Source organism: Ctenocephalides felis, unplaced genomic scaffold (assembly GCF_003426905.1).
Source record: "Ctenocephalides felis isolate EL2017-DRISC unplaced genomic scaffold, ASM342690v1 CF-g0.4_SCAFFOLD_03571, whole genome shotgun sequence".
Classification (NCBI taxonomy): Eukaryota; Metazoa; Arthropoda; class Insecta; order Siphonaptera; family Pulicidae; genus Ctenocephalides; species Ctenocephalides felis.
Window position 1 is genome coordinate 62072686 of NW_020539725.1, and position 17310 is coordinate 62089995.

General features: G+C 30.3%; 1 protein-coding gene across 1 annotated transcript in view; it reads right to left on the reverse strand.

Annotated features, from left to right (window-relative positions):
- Positions 1-17310, reverse strand: part of LOC113384653 (DNA polymerase epsilon catalytic subunit A) — a 54588-nt gene that overhangs the window by 16853 nt on the left and 20425 nt on the right. The window contains 13 exon segments of the mRNA XM_026622403.1: positions 160-787; positions 3390-3587; positions 3921-4101; positions 5748-5951; positions 7716-7958; positions 8507-8646; positions 9303-9408; positions 9503-9611; positions 11069-11219; positions 11514-11737; positions 13388-13625; positions 14718-14900; positions 16996-17254. Coding sequence (XP_026478188.1) covers positions 160-787; positions 3390-3587; positions 3921-4101; positions 5748-5951; positions 7716-7958; positions 8507-8646; positions 9303-9408; positions 9503-9611; positions 11069-11219; positions 11514-11737; positions 13388-13625; positions 14718-14900; positions 16996-17254 — 2864 coding nt within the window.

Genomic DNA, 17310 nt, shown 5'->3' on the forward strand with positions numbered 1-17310 from the left:
AAATAAATCTATTATTATTACCTGTGCTTGTGGGAACTCCATCAACGTCGGTATGATACAAATCGGTTTAGCCGTTTTCCAGTTTTAGGGGATCATTTGATCGAGAGCTCCATTTTTATATATAAGATATATAAATAAATATAATAAATCTATTATTACCTGTGCTTGCGGGAATTCCATCAACGTCGGTATCAGCCCATTCAATTTATCCAGCCCCAAAGAACTCTGCACGGCCATCAGGGTAGGTCCTTTCCTCTCCTCCTTGTACAAATTGAGCACCGTCTGCACAGTTTTGTAAACCTGATTCATACCAGTCTCGAAATGGACTTCGAAAATAAAATTCTCCGGCGGCAATTTACCATTTTCATTCTGACTTCCACCAAACTTAGCCTCTCTTTCGGCAGCATACAAAGATTTCAAATTCGGCATCTGGTTCGTCTTAACCGTATCGACGACTATTACATAACCCTTTCTGGTCGCGTTAAAAAACAAAGCCCAGATTTCGCGTTTGCTAGAAGGTATGCTGTGCTGGTAGAAGAATATACGTTTCAGGACGTTCTGAGAGTCGTCGAGATAGGATTTTTTTATCTCGTTGGTGTTGTAGATTTGCAGTTGTTCTAGGTGGAATGATTGTAGGGCGTTGGAGGAATTCAGGGATAGCTTTTTGGCTTCGTTTCGCTCGACGCAGCAGATGCAGCCGAGTTCGAGAAGGACGCGGAATTCCGGTGACATTTGGGTTTCGTAAATGCCTTCGATTGTGGGTGCTGCTAAATCGGCCAGGAGACCCCTGGAAAAAATAAAAATTAGTTATAGGTGGCATTTAGCCTTAAGGCAACTTCCTGAAATGTTGTAAGTTGCATGAACTACCCGAAATGTGTGAGAATTGACTTAACGTTGACTTAAGCCAGAAAAATTATCCATAAATGACTGTCTTAAGTAGTGATTTATAGTTTATTAAATGTTTAATATTATTAGTTTTTATTTAATGTTATATATTTTTAGTTTATATTAAGTGTTATGTATATATATAAAAAGCTATCTATGAACTCTCGTATTATTTTATTATTCAAAAATTTCATTTATATTATTTATGAATTTTATTAATATTATTATTTGCATTTATTTTATATTAAATCATCATACTACGGATATCATTTTAATGTAAATGCTATCCTTTATTTTGTATTTTTTTTATTTAAATTTATGTTATTATTTATCAATATTGCTAGATGTTAATTATTTAACAGTTGTAATAAATATTGTAATTTAAAAAAATCTATGAACTCTTAATACTCTAATTTTCTCACATATTACCTCTTTAGTTTATAATTTGTACACTTAAAAATGTAACTATATTGCATTATTGCCTTGGACGTTGAATAAATAAATAAATAAATAAATAAATAAATAAATCATGCATTAAATAAAATTTAAATTGATATCTAAAAAAAATATTGAAATTTAGATATTTAGATAAAATTAGTCAGCTATTTATTTAGAAAATAAAGTTATCGCTTTTAATTAAATCTAAAAATTTAGATTTCCATCAGGATTTTCTCAAACACATTTAAATTAATTGTAATTATATTAATTATATTGCACAGACACTATTAGTGCTAGTATGTCCTAAAATTGTAGCTTGTTATTTTAAATTTCAATGAATTGATAATGTTTGACTCATCTCATCACAAAAGCAAAATTTCCTCCTCGAAATTTGCTTTTTTTCTGCTGAAAATTAAATTTTTTTTTCTCTGAAAATTTGATTCCCACTCCTTGAAAATTTTATTCCCACTCCTTGAAAATTTTATTTTCCTCCCTGAGTATTTGATATTTTCTTCCCTGAAAATTTGATCTTATCCTTCAAATTTTTTTTTCCTAAAAATTTGATTTTCTCCTGGAAATTTGATTTTTTTCCCTAAAAATTTGATTTTTATCCCCTGAAAATTTGATTTTTTTTCTTTCCTTGGAAATTTGATTTTTTTTCCTGGAAAATTCATTCTTCCTTCCCTAAATATTTAATATCTTCTCCCCTGAATATTTGATATTTTCTTCCCTGAAAATTTTATTCCCATTTCCTGAAAATTTTATTCCCACTCCTTGAAAATTTTATTCTCACTTCCTAAAAATTTAATTCCAACTCCTTGAAAATTTTATTCCCACTGCCTGAAAATTTTATTCCCCCCTGAAAATGTTACTTTTTTCCTAAAAATTTGATTTTATACTCTCGAAATTTAATTTTTCCGCCTGGAAATTTGATTCTTTCCTAGAAATTTGATTTTATCCCTTCAACATTTGTTTTTTCCCCTGCAAATTTGACTTTTCTCCCTGAAAATTTGATTTTTTCCCCTAAAAATTTAATTTTATCCTCCTGTAAATTTGATTTTATACCCTTAAAATTTATCCCCTGGAAATTGGATTTCCCCTCTCTGAAAATTTTAAATCGCCCCCTGCTAAAAGTATTATTTCCCTCCTCTGATATTTTATTTTTCTCCCTGAAATGTTGACTTCTTCCCTGAAAATTTTATTTCTCTCCCTGGAAATTTGATTTTTATCGCCTGAAAATTTTAATTTTTTCCTAAAAATTTGTATCCCCTAAAAAATTATATTCCCTGAAAATTTGATTTTTCCGCCTAAAAATTTGATTCTCCTATGAAAATGTTAATTCTCTCCCTAGAAATAGTTTTTTTTTCTGAAAATTTGATTTTTTCTTCCCTGAAAATTTTATTTCCCTCTCTAAATTTTGACTTTTTTTCCTAAGAATTTGATTCCTCTATGGTAATTTGAATTTTCCCCTTGAAATTTGATTTTTATCCCCTGAAAATCGGATTTTTTTCCCTAAAAATTTGATTTCCCCCTGATAATTTGATTTTTCCCCTGAAAATTATTTTCCCACTTCCTGAAAATTTGATTTTTTTCCCTGGAAACACGATTCCCTTCTAGAAATTTGATTTCCCACTCCCTGAAAATTTAATTTAAATTTGTATCCGCACGCACATATACACACGCACACGAAAATTTGTTTAGCCGACGTTTTGCAGAGGGTTGTTTTATACAACTACATAAACTGAAAGAAAAATAACACGTGGTGTTATTATATATAATTCGATTTAATTTTTAATGCTTGCTTTGCTTTGCTTTTAGTGCTATGACGAATTTTTAAAATTAAACGACTTGTCATAGGGCCATAATATTTTAGTATGATCTATAAGACTTTGATATCTACTGTCAAAAAAAATTCATAAAAATAAGCAAAAAAATTTTTTTCAACAGTAAATTACAAGAAAATGACTCGACCTTCGGACACACTACTTTTCATTATTATTATTATTATTATTATTATTATTATTATTATCATTATTATTATAATTATTGGTAACTATTCTACTTACAAGCTGTTCTCTCGAAACACAGTTTCTGACACACTGTACCGATACAGGTTATAAACCGGTCTGGCCCTCGGCAAAATCCGATGAACCTTCTTCCACATTGTTTCTTCGGGGGGTGCAGGTGTCATTTGGTTGACATAGAAAATTCTTGGCACCGTCAGACGAATCTGGTGCAACTCGTTGCCTATCAAGGCCCAAAGCCTAAAAAAATAAGAAGAAGGAAAATAATAGTATCAGATTTCCTAATTTTATGTAATAATTTATATCTCGACGTTTCGAGTCATTCTGGATCGTTTGAAACCAAAAATTGAAAGAAGTATATCTGTGTTTATATGCCAGGTGACTTTTTTGACAAACATTTCGTCGATGTTTTCACCAAAACGTCTAGACCGATTTTAAAAAATTATAAACCACTGTGGGAATCATAGAGACCATGAGTTTTTGATAGAAAACAAGTTATTTATGTCATGACATTTTTTGATAATTATGTATTTTAATACATTTTATAAAACATAGAAATATCTTTCTACTAACCTGTATACTCCTGGTTCAGAACTGCGTCCAATTTGTATAATCTGCCATGGCGAATCGAGTAAAGTTTTCTGCGCTTTTCTCAAAAATCCGCCGATCGTTGCGGAAGTTCTAGCAATTGTTGTACTTTGAAGGACAGAATTCGTTCTGTTGTCTGAGCGTTGGCGTTTCGAATTTCTTGCATCTGAGAAAAAAATCGAACTTTTATTTTATTAAAACCAAACTGATTGGAAAAAATGAATTTATGGTGGTGAGAGGATGAAAATTTAAGGATGTATATATAAATTATTATATATCTTTTTTATTGTCTCTATTAACACACCTCATCTCTAATTACTCGTTTATTGTCTCTAATGATACTCTCTACAATATTCATCTCTATATTTCACTATTTGTCCCTCACAGTATAAAATTTATTCACAAATATAAACATTAAAATTTTTATCTAGCCATAAGTCATGCTATTTACGTCAACAATCTATATTTTATTGAAGTAAAACTTCTTTACAAGGGGATAAACCACATAGTTAACTCCAGTATTCGGATTCTATTTAGAAAGACCTTTCAAATGATACCCCACATGAAATAAAAGATACAATCTAAATTTTTTGAAGTAAAACTTCTTTATGCTCGTATACTACAAATTCATTAAAAGTAGATAAACCACATAGTTAACTCCAGTATTCGGATTCTACTGAAAATTACCTTTCAAATGATACCCCACATGTAATAAAAGACACGATCTAAATTTTTTGAAGTAAAACTTCTTTATACACCTGAGCTAAAAATTCGTAATAACTGTATATTTTGTGGACAATATAATAATTTTTTCATGAAAATCGTTTTCTACTCGTCGAGACCTTTAAAATGATACCCAACAAGCGATAAAAGTCACAATCTAAATTTTTTGAAGTAAAACTTCTTTAGACACCTGAGCTAAAAATTCATAAAAACTGTATATTTTGTTGACAAACCATATAGTTAATTTAAGTATTCGGATTCTATTAAAAAAGACCTTTCAAATGATACCCCACATGCAATAAAAGATACAATCTAATATTTTTGCAGTAAAACTTCTTTAGGCACATAAGCTAAAATTTCAAAAAAAGTGTATATTTTGCGGTCAATTCGCATAGTTAATTTTTAGTATTCTATAGAAAAGTTCTACGCCTCACATATTTTAAAAAAATCAACACATTTTACAATTCTAATATTTTTTGCAATAATTTTTTTTTATGTACGATGTTTTTATTTTAATATGTTTTTGTGAAAATTGTTTTCTACTCGTCGAGACCTTCTAAACGCTACCTAACAAGCAATAAAACATACAATCTATATTTTTTGAAGTAAAACTTCTTTAGACACCTTAGCTATAAATTCGTAATAAGTGTATATTTTGTTGACAAACCATATAGTTAATTTAAGAATTCGGATTCTATTCAAAAAAAACTTTCAAACGATACCCAACATGCCATAAAACATAAAATCTAAAAATTTTAAAGTAAAACTTCTTTAGACACCTGAGTTAAAAATTCATAAAAAGTGTATATTTTGTGGACAGTATAATCATTTTTTCATGAAAATTGTTTTCTAATCGTCGAAACCTTTTAAGCGATCCCAACAAGCGATTATTCAAATACTCGTTAATACAAATTCATCAAAAGTGCATATTTTGGTGACAAACCATATAGTTAATTTGATTCTACTAAAAAAGACCTTCCAAACGATACCCAACATGCCATAAAAAACACAATTTAAATGTTTGAAGTAAAACTTCTTTAAGTTCGTATATATATGTATATGTATATATATCTATGACATTTATCCTACCTCCTCCTTGTCGTTGTTGCCACTGCCACTCCCACTTCTTCTTCTGGAATTTAATCCATTCGATATGCTCCTTTCTGGTCGTTCCAAAAGAAGGGGGAGGTCCTAGAGCATCTCTCCAAGTTTTGTGAACAATTGCAGAAGTCGTCGCTTGATTCTCATCTTCATCTGATCTTTGACGCTTTCTTGTCGTCGATAATGGTACACCTAAATAAAAATAATAGAAATAGAAACTAGTGGTGTATGGCATCGTGCCTTAAGACAAATTGCTGGAACTTCCCGTACTGTAATGAAATGATCGAGAAATTTTAAATGTTTTCAAATATATTATTACAACAAATACTGTAACTTTCATTATTTTTGCTATCTTGTTTATTATATCTGAGCAAATCAAATGTAAATTATAAATAAAACAATTTATTTCCAACAATTAACAATCGCCATTTCATTTCGAATTCAATTTCAAAAAAAAAAATAGTTGCCCAATTTGCACAAAATTGAAAAAGTGCTCCGGCATAGTCACAGTCTAAACGCATTTTCAAATAATTCTGTGCGACATTTTCACTTAGACTGTGCCTAGCTTGGCGGCTTTTTCTTATTTTTCAATAGTTTTCTCACAAAATTGGAAAAGTTGTATCATTACAGTACAAGGCGATAAAATTAAAATTTTAAGAGAAAAGGGACTCTACTGACGGTCAAATTAAAACTTTAATGCAAAAAGGGACTCTCTTGATAACCAAATTAAAATTTCAGTACAAAATGTGACTTTACTGACGATCAAATTTGAATTTAGATCTAGAAAATAAAAAAGAGACTCTACTGACGACCAAATTAAAATTCTAATACAAAAAGGACTCTGATGACAAGCAAATTTAAAATTTTAATACAAAAGGGGACTCTACTGACGAGCAAAATAACATTCCAATACAAAAAGAGACTCTACTGACCAGCAAATTAAAATTTTATTAGAAAAAGGACTCTACTGACGAACAATATATGTCACAGTATATACGCACTTGCAATTAATTCTGTGCGACATTTTCACTTATACTGTGCTCAGCTTGGCGGCATTTTCACACTTTTCAATAGTTTTCACAAAATTGAAAAAAGGATCCCGTATAGTCACATTCTAAACGCACTTGCGAAAAATTTTGTACCAAGTTGTCACTTAGACTATTTTTTTTAGAGTATTTTTTTCAAATTTTTTAACTCGAAATTACATTTTTATAATTTACATAAAATTGGAAAAGTGCTCTCATATAGTCACAGTCTAAACGCATTTTCAAAAAATTTTGTACGACATTTTCACTTATGCTCCTGTATAGTCACATTCTAAACGTACTTGCGAAAATTTTTGTACCAGGTTGTCACTTTGACTGTGCTTAGTCTGTCTATTTTTTTGTTTTAAATTCAATAATTGCATTTCTATAATTTACACAAAATTGAAAAAGTGCTCCCGTATAATCACAGTCTAAACGCATTTGCAAATAATTCTGTGCGACATTTTCACTTGTACTGTGCTTAGCTTTGCGACATTTTTCTATTTTTTAGTTTTTCTTCTCACAAAATTGGAAAAACGCTCCTATACAGAAACAGTCTAAACGCATTTGCAAGAATGTTTGCACCAGTTTGTCACTTAGACTGTGCTTGGCCTGGGTGATTTTTTGAAGTTTTTATCCAAAATTACAAAAATATTTTAAGAAAAATAAAAAAAGATGTAATAATTTTCCATTTATCCTCAAAAGCAATTGTTTTGTCAATACAAGCAGAAAATTTTTTAGATCATTCAAATCGGACGCTTAGTTCACTCAAAAACCGCCATTTTTTGCACATTTAGCTCTGTATCCTCGAAACCGCTGGACCTGCCTTTGCCAAAAACTAATAACCACTTCTCCCAATCATTACAAATTGAATGTTTTTTAGATCATTCAAATCGGACGCTTTTAGTTCTCTCAAAAACTTACTATTTACTATTATTACCTGGTCCATTGCTGGAACTTCCTCCAATATCCTCGATATCAGCAATATTGTCTGTGTTCTGTGTCTGAACCGGCTTCGGTTCGGCCCTGAACAGTTCGTTAATTCGCCTCTGTTTCAACACATCGTTTTTTTCTAACATTTTTTTGTGCAACCAGTCTGGATGTTGCACTCTTGGCACAGGATTTGATAAACCTTGCAAAGCTGCAGGGATTGTTATGATTTTTTGGATTGCACCTAGAGGGAAAAGATATATATATATATACATATAAAGCGAGAAGTTTTTCTTCAGATGGAGAAATAATATGATAAAATTGTTCTTGGGCATCCATCCAGTAATTAAAAACAGTTTTATTAAAAGAAAATGTTTTTATTCAGAGAACATACGTTTCGGGTCTTGATTTGACCCATCTTCAGTGCTACAATTGAATACTTCAGGGTTACAATTTAAAACGATATAAAAAATATACAAACATAATTACAGACGAAAATAAATAAAAACATGTAAAAAAGCATAAATCTAACCAATTTAATAAATTTGTTTTATAACTAATATATATTGTAAAAGTATATAAAAATGAAAAACAACATAGATATAAACAAATGTAAAGAACTCACCATACAAATAAATTGAAAAAACAACAAAAATAACACGAAAATTGCACGAAAAAATTATGAAACACAAATTGATAAACGTCGAGTTATGACAAATTTAAAATAATTGAAAATTAAAATAAAAATAATATATATATATATATATATATATATATATATAAATTATGTACCTCCCAATCTTTCAATGTAGTAATTCCAATCCAGGACTTGTCGGATATCGGCGTCGCCCATAGTGTTGTCTCTAAGCCACTTTCTTAAATAATGTCGACGGACAGTTAATTCAGATTGGAAAATAGCCAATGGGATAGCCCTGAAATTAAAATAATATACCTGTATATATATATATATATATATATATATACTAGCTAACCCGACAAACGTTGTTTTGTTAAGTAAGGTATATTCTAAACAATTTCTAGAGAAACAAAAAAGTTAGCTGGTTATACATATTTTCCCCTCTACTTTCAAATATTGTTGTTAAACAATGCTAAGCAATAGGTTTTTGACACATCGGTGGTGGACCCTTTCAACCCTAGACCTTCATATATTACTATCTACTGTTTGAGAAAAATATGATTTGCAAAAAAGAATGTTACAACGCCAAAAAATGTATTTTCATATTAACATTTCAAAAAAGTTGATATTTTGAGTTTCTAGTAATACTTGCGATCCGTTTAATACTATTACTCACTACAATTTAATCATAATTAAATAATATTCACGTAAAACATCCTATTAAACGAAATTGAACATCATCTGTTAAAAACATTTTATATTTGACGTATTAGCCACCGTCACTGTTCAAATTAAAAATGTAAAGTTTCTACGCGATTTTGAAATAATATCTCACCTTTCCGACAATCTACTGATCAGCACGAATTTTTCAAGACTAAGACTGGCCAAATCGGTTTAGCCGTTTTCGAGCTCCATTTTTATATATAAGAAGATATATATTTATATTATTACCTCTCAGTTACTGGAGCGCCTTCTGGTTTGCTAGAAATAATGAATTTACAAGCAAGTCCCGCATCTTTAACCATCTGATCTCCCAAAAATTCGGCCAGTCGTTTAGCTGAAATTTTTATTAGATATATTATTTAATTATATATAAATATATATATATATATATATATATATATGATTATAATAGTCATTAAAAAAATTACCTGTAGATATGGATGTAGATTTCTGTGCTCCGTAATCTTCTAATTTTCTGCTCATTGAACGATTTTCTGAGATCAACTCAAACAGTTCACTGTCAGGCATATTAGTACCCTGAAAAAAATATATAGTTAGTTGTGTATGGCATCGTGCCTTGAGGCAAATTGCTGGAACTTCCCGTACCGTAATTAAATATTCGAGGAATTTTAAATGTTTTCAAATAGATTATTATAAATATTGTAGCATTGTCTAATATTTATAAGAATTATATAAACTGAATTGCAGAGTTGAAAATATTTGTTTAAAGTATATTAGAACTATAGTCAGAATTAAAAATAAAATCTGAATTATTTTCGATATGCAAACATTAAAAAAAAAAAAAAATTAAGAAAAAAAATTTGATCAATTTTTCCCCCCAAAATCAATTATTTTGTTAAAACAAGCAGAAAGTTCTTTGAATCATTCAAATCGGACGCTTAGTTCACTCAAAAACTGCCATTTTTTGCACATTTAGTTCCGTATCTTCGAAATCGCGGGACCTGCCTTTGCCAAAAACTAATCACCACTTCTCTCCATCAATAGAAATCGAATGTTTTTTGAATCATTCAAATTAGATACTCCGTTCTCTCAAAAACTCGATTTCTATTTTCTGCACTCTTTGCTCCGTATCTCCGAAACGGCTGGGCCTGCCTTTGTCAAAAACTAATCAGCACATCTCCCTATCCATAAGAATCGAATACTATTTGAATCATTCAAATCGGTTGATCCGTGTTCCCATTAAAAATGTTTTATTCAAATTAATAATTTCGAGTTTTTATTTAAATTCTGAAAAAATCGAAAAATTGAAACGACCAAGTTGGTGAATTTTTTGCAAAATTTTGAAACACAAGCAATCTTCATATTTTGAATCATTCTAATCGGATAATCCGTTTTCTCAAAAACTGCTATTCATAATATGCGAAATGACTGGGCGTGTCTTTGAAAATCTAAAAACAAATTTTAGATAAATCTAAAAAGAAATTTTTGTCCAGGAAGATATAAAAAAAATTAAAATGAAGAAAGAACTCTACTGACTCGCCTGAGCAAACTGAGCTAAAACAGTAATTTTTGTCTAAACAGACTTAAAAAAAAAATAAAAAAGGAAAAACAACGCTACTGATAAATTAATCGGAAAACGAGGTTTCTGTCTAGAAAAATAATCGAAAAAGAACTCTATTGACAAGCAAACTAAAGCTCGAAGTACATCTCTGTGCAGAAAAAAACGTTAAAAAAGGACTCTACTGACGAGCAAATTAGACGTCATTGAACAGATAATAAAAAATTAAAGTCAAGATTGAATTTGAAAAGAAAAAAGTCTACTGAAAAAACAATCAGTACGTCAATACGAATCGAGACAATTTTTGAGTCACTCAAATCGGTTGATCCGTGTTCCCGAAATAGACGCACTTATACACAAACATGCATTTTTTTACGTATGCCAAAATTTTCAGAAACTTTTGAAACGTAAAGATATGCAAAAAAATATTTTAGATTTTTGAACTATTATTATATTATTAATTAGTATTACTAACCTTGCTATATAAAACGTCCAGCCAGTAATCAGCAACCTTAGCTACACTCGCGTAACATTCTTCGATGGTAGTCCCTTGCAAAAAGGCCTCGAACACTGAAGACTGGAAAATTTTTATCAATTGGAGTTCGCCACGACGTTTAATCTCGAATCTAAAAAACAAAATTGAAAATCCGAAATTAATGGGGCAATTCTGCCGTAACTGAGCTCATAACATAGCGTTGTCATGGCAACAAAAATGTCTATCTATTTGGCGTACGACCAGGCGTATTTTACATACAAACAAGCAAGAAAGAATCTTATAATAATTGCACTATCTAGATTTATTTATTATATTATACCAATAATTGTATTAACTTAAATAGTAAATATTGAATTTGAATAAAGTATCTATCTATCTATCTATTCTCGGCAAATAGATAAAAAAATGTATCCATTCCTCCTACCCTTTCAACTCAGCAAGTGACCCATCGAAATTAAAGACAGCATAACGTTTTTTCAATTTTTTCCCTTCTTCCTTGGAAGCAGGCAAAACCATTGCTAAATAAGGGCCGTCGACTTCGAAGAAAATCGAATTTTCACTTCTGGTCGTGTACACGGGCTTGGAATCGGGTCCGTCTGCTCCGGCGGGCCTGACGAGCTCGTGGTATTGGTCGTTTGTAAAATGATCCTGGGGAGAAAAGACAGAGGACTTAAGTAAACTTATCAAAATTGAGATTTATATAGAATATTTTGTTATAACTGTTATAACTTTTTGTTTTCGATACGATTTCCAATCGATGTGAACGAGCTTAAAAAAGTTTTACTTCAAAAAAAGTATGTATTGTATTTTTCTGGCATGTGGGGTATCGTTTGAAAAGTTTTTTGGTATAGATTCCGAATAGTGAAATTAACTATGTGGTTTATCCACAAAATATACACTTGTAATGAATTTATAGCTCAGGCGTCTAAAGAAGTTTTACTTCAAAAAGACTAAAACGTTTTTTTTTCATGGCTTGTTGGGTATCGTTCAAGAAAATGATTATATTATAAATTATAAAAACATTAAATATGAAAATACATATGAGAATGTTGAAATTTATTGATTTTTTTAAAAATATATAGGATTTAAAAACAAGAAGCCTCGCACAAATACGACCAATCAGAGTCGACCCGTATAGAAATTCTTCACGTTGGCGTAACAATTTCCGTTGCATTTGCACGGATTTACACTCATGTCGCGCCTAAAGAAGTTTTACTTCAATAATATGAAACCCTTTATAGCAAATACTAAAATTCACTATGTGCACTGTTCACAAAATAAACACTTATAATGAATTTGTAGCAGAGAAGTCGCATAGTTAATTTTAGTATTCGATAAAAAAAAGTTCTGCACCTAACATATTTTAAAAAAAAAGTTTGACATTTTAATTATAATGCCATATTTGTTTTTGTTACAATTTTTATTCGTGATATTCGTATTCTACTCGTCGAGACCTTTTAAACGATACCCCATATGCCATAAAACATACAATCTGAAAAATTTTGAAGTAAAACTTCTTTAGACTCCTCTGCTATAAATTCATTTAAAGTGTATATTTTGTGAACAAACCACATAGTTAATTTCACTATTCGAAATCTATACAAAACGACCTTTCAAATGATACCCCACATGCCATAACAAACACAATCTAAATTTTTTGAAGTAAAACTTCTTTAGACTCCTCTGCTAAAAATTCGTAGAAGTGTAGTATATTTTGTAGACAAATCATATCATTAATTTAAAAATTCGTGATAAATGTTTTAGACCTCATACATCAAGAAAAAAACGAACTAAAATTTTTGAAATCACAAAGATAATTTTAGTATTCGGATTCTATTAAAAAGGGCCTTTCAAATTCAAATTTTGAGACTTTCTAAGAACATTTTGAGACTCTAAGAACATTTTCAGATTTTTTAAGAACATTTTCAGATTTTCTAAGAACATTTTGATACTTTCTATGAACATTTAGAAACTTTCTAAGAACATTTTAAGGCTTTCTAAGAACATTTTGATACTTTCTAAGAATATATTTAGACTTTCTAAGAAAACTATTGAGACGTCGACGTTCTCTCAAAAACGGCTGAACCAATTACAAAATAATAGACTGATCAATACTAATTTAACTATCTTGTATTCAGAAATTTGGAAACTTCAGTTCTTATTTCAGTATTCGGATTCTATTAAAAACGACCTTTCAAATGATACCCCACATGCCATATAGCATGCAACCTAAAATTTTTGAAGTAAAACTTCTTTAGACACCTGAGCAGTTTTTGAGAAAAACATCGGAATTTTTACCTTCACCATCATATTGAGTACAGCATTAGGAAACGAAACAGTAAACTTCTTTTTCTTCTCGTGCGTAGTGATGACTTCGTAATTCTGGGGAAAAGTCGCCGGTAAAACACACCAGATACCATCGGTATCCAATTCCAAAGGCCTACCGACCCTTTCGATGATCTCTCGAGCCTTTCTGATAATGTTGGAACCTGTGAGACACACTATGCCACCCATTTGCATTGAATGCCACCGAGCCCTAAGGGAAAAAATAAAAAACAAATAATAAGGGATTGATTTTGCCGCATAATAGACAAATGTTATGGCAAGGCCATGTTACATACATTATGCTACTTAATCATACTGAATACTGTCAAAATGTCATGTATTCGCTGTGCATTCAGGCGTTTTACACGTAAACTGCAACGTTACGCGTATGTTATGCGCTGGGTCAGAAAGACCCTGTTATCTATGAAAAAGGTTAGAAAGAGAGAGAAAGTGTTACTAATTAAAGAACAACTTTTAGTATAGATAAAAAGAGAAAGCTAGAGAAAGGCGATTGATAGAGAGAGAGATAGTGAGATTTGTAAAGTAAGAAAATGATTGAGAAATGCATATGAGTAGAGAGAGAAAGTGGTAAAAAAGGGACTCTACTGACGAGCAAAAGTTAAAATAGACCAAAAGGAACTCTGCTGACGAACGAACTTAATTTAGTATTAAAAAAGGGACTCTACTGACGAGCAAACTAATTTGGAATCAAAAAAGGAACTCTACTGACGAGCAAACTTAATCTAGAATTAGAAAAGGGACTCTACTGACGAGCATAATTAATCTACAGTTAAAAAAGGGACTCTACTGATGAGCAAATTAATCTAGAATTAAAAAAGGGACCCTACTGACGAGCAAACTAATCTAGAATTAAAAACGGGACTCTACTGACGAGCAAACTTAATCTAGAAATAAAGAAGGGACTCTACTGATGAGCAAACTAATTTAGAATTAAAAAAGGGACTCTACTGACGAGCAAATTAATCTAGAATTAAAAAAGGGACCCTACTGACGAGCAAACTAATCTAGAATTAAAAACGGGACTCTACTGACGAGCAAACTAATCTAGAATTAAAAAAGGGACTCTACTGACAAGCAAACTTAATCTAGAATTAAAAAGGGACTCTACTGACGAGCAAACTAATCTGGAATTAAAAAAAGGCTGGGTCAAAAATACTCTGTTATTTAAGATCGTTTTTTTGACTGCATAGCAACCGCATGCCTTTTTTGTCAATATTCAGTATAAAAAGTTCTTCATAGCATAGCCTTGCCATAACTTTTGTGTAATTTCTTTGCGACTCACCCTCTCCTCATGACGTATCCATAAAAACTGTTCAAAATACATTTGTGGGCCAATTGCAAAGAATCGTAAAGGATTTCTCGGCCCTTGGCCGCTTTTATTTCAATTGCATCACCACTTGCAATAGCCTTCGATACTTCGGCCTTGGATTTCTTTGTAAGGCCTTTGTATTCGTAACGACGATCCCTGAAAAAAGTATCTTTATTATATTTGAAATTTGAATTTCAAATCTCAACGGTCGTTGCAAACGCGCGAACTTCACACTCGAAGTATTTTGTTCATCATGTACGTGCAGTAAATTTGTTTCAACTCGGTTTGTTATCCAATTTTAAAATTTAATATTTTTTTTACATATAATTTTGTATTAAGAATTTTAGATTGTTATATACAGATTTGTAGATATTTTTATAAGCTTTTTAACGATATATAATAGTATATACATGTTTAAACAAATTGTTAAAGAAATTTGTCGGAATATGTAGACATATTGGTTTAGCAAAATGGCGTAGACATATTGGTTTACCAAAATGGCGTCATACGATTCAGGATTAAACAAATTTTTTTATAATAATTTTGTTCGAAACGATTTAAATTGTTATATACAGATTTGTAGATATTTTCATAAGCTTTTTAACGATATATAATAGTATATACATGTTTGAACAAATTGTTAGAGAAATTTGTCGGAATATGTGACAAGACATATTGGTTTACCAAAATGGCGTCGTACGATTCAGGATTAAACACATTTTTTTATTATAATTTAGTTCAAAACGATTTAAATTGTTATATACAGATTTGTAAGTAATTTTATTAGCTTTTTAACGATATATAATAGTATATACATGTTAAAACAAATTGTTAGAGAAATTTGTCGGAATATGTAAAAATGTAACCGGTAGACATATTGGTTTAGCAAAATGGCGTCGTACGACTCAGTATGCAATTCTAAGGATTAAACAATTTTTTTATAATAATTTTGTACGTAACGATTTAAATTGTTATATAAAGATTTGTAGATATTTGTATTAGCTTTTTAGCGATATATAATAGTATATACATGTCTAAACAAATTGTTAAAAAAAATTGTCGAAATATGTGAAAATGTAACCTTTAGGTTTAGCAAAATGGCGTCGTACGACTCAGTATGCAATTCTAAGGATTAAACAATTTTTTTTATAATAATTTTGTTCGAAACGATTTAAACTGTTATATACAGATTTGTAAGTAATTTTATTAGCTTTTTAACGATATATAATAGTATATACATGTTTAAACAAATTGTTAAAGAAATTTGTCGAAATATGTGAACCTGTAGACATATTGGTTTAACAAAATGGCGTCATACGATTCAGGATTAAACTCATTTTTTTAATAATAATTTTGTTCGAAACGATTTAAATTGTTATATACAGATTTGTAAGTAATTTTATAAGCTTTTTAACGATATATCAAAGTATATACATGTTTGAACAAATTGTTGACGAAATTTGACGGAATATGTGAAAACGTAACCTGTAGACATATTGGTTTACCAAAATGGCGTCATACGATTCAGGATTAAACAATTTTTTTTATAATAATTTTGTTCGAAACGATTTAAATTGTTATATACAGATTTGTAGATATTTTTATTAGCTTTTTAATTATATATAATAGTATATACATGTTTGAACAAATTGTTAGAGAAATTTGTCGGAATATGTGACAAGACATATTGGTTTACCAAAATGGCGCCACACGATTCAGGATTAAACAATTTTTTTTATAATAATTTTGTTCGAAACGATTTAAATTGTTATATACAGATTTGTAAGTAATTTTATAAGCTTTTTAACGATATATAATAATATATACATGTTTGAACAAATTGTTAGAGAAATTTGTCGGAATATGTAACAAGACATATTGGTTTACCAAAATGGCGTCATACGATTCAGGATTAAACAAATTTTTTTATAATAATTTTGTTCGAAACTATTTAAATTGTTATATACAGATTTGTAAGTAATTTTATTAGCTTTTTAACGATATATAATAGTATATACATGTTGGAACAAATAGTTAGAGAAATTTGTCGGAATATGTGACAAGACATATTGGTTTACCAAAATGGCGTCGTACGATTCAGGATTCAACAATTTTTCTTATAATAATTTTGTTCGAAACGATTTAAATTGTTATATACAGATTTGTAGATATTTTTATAAGCTTTTTAATGATACATAATAAGATATACGTTTTTGAGCATTTTTTGGCAAAAACATAAAATTCTCCTTACCTAAAAGCTCTAACAGTATCGACATAAAACGAGTTCTCCTTCTGGCAAACAGTAGAAGTCCTCGTTTCAGTCCTAGTGACTTTAGTCTTCTTATAAGCCTTCCTACAATAATCCGACAACCTCTTCTTCTCATAAGCAGCTTGATCATCCCTTGAAAGCTGATGGAAAGCCCTCATCGGCCCACCAGGAAACAGGGGAGGAAATCTTTCCGTCTCTAATTGCTGCTGAATTCGCTGAAACTCTCCTCGACTTGCCGGCACTGAAAACAAACTAAATGAGACACAAACCGAATTAAAAAATAAGGAGAAAAGTCTG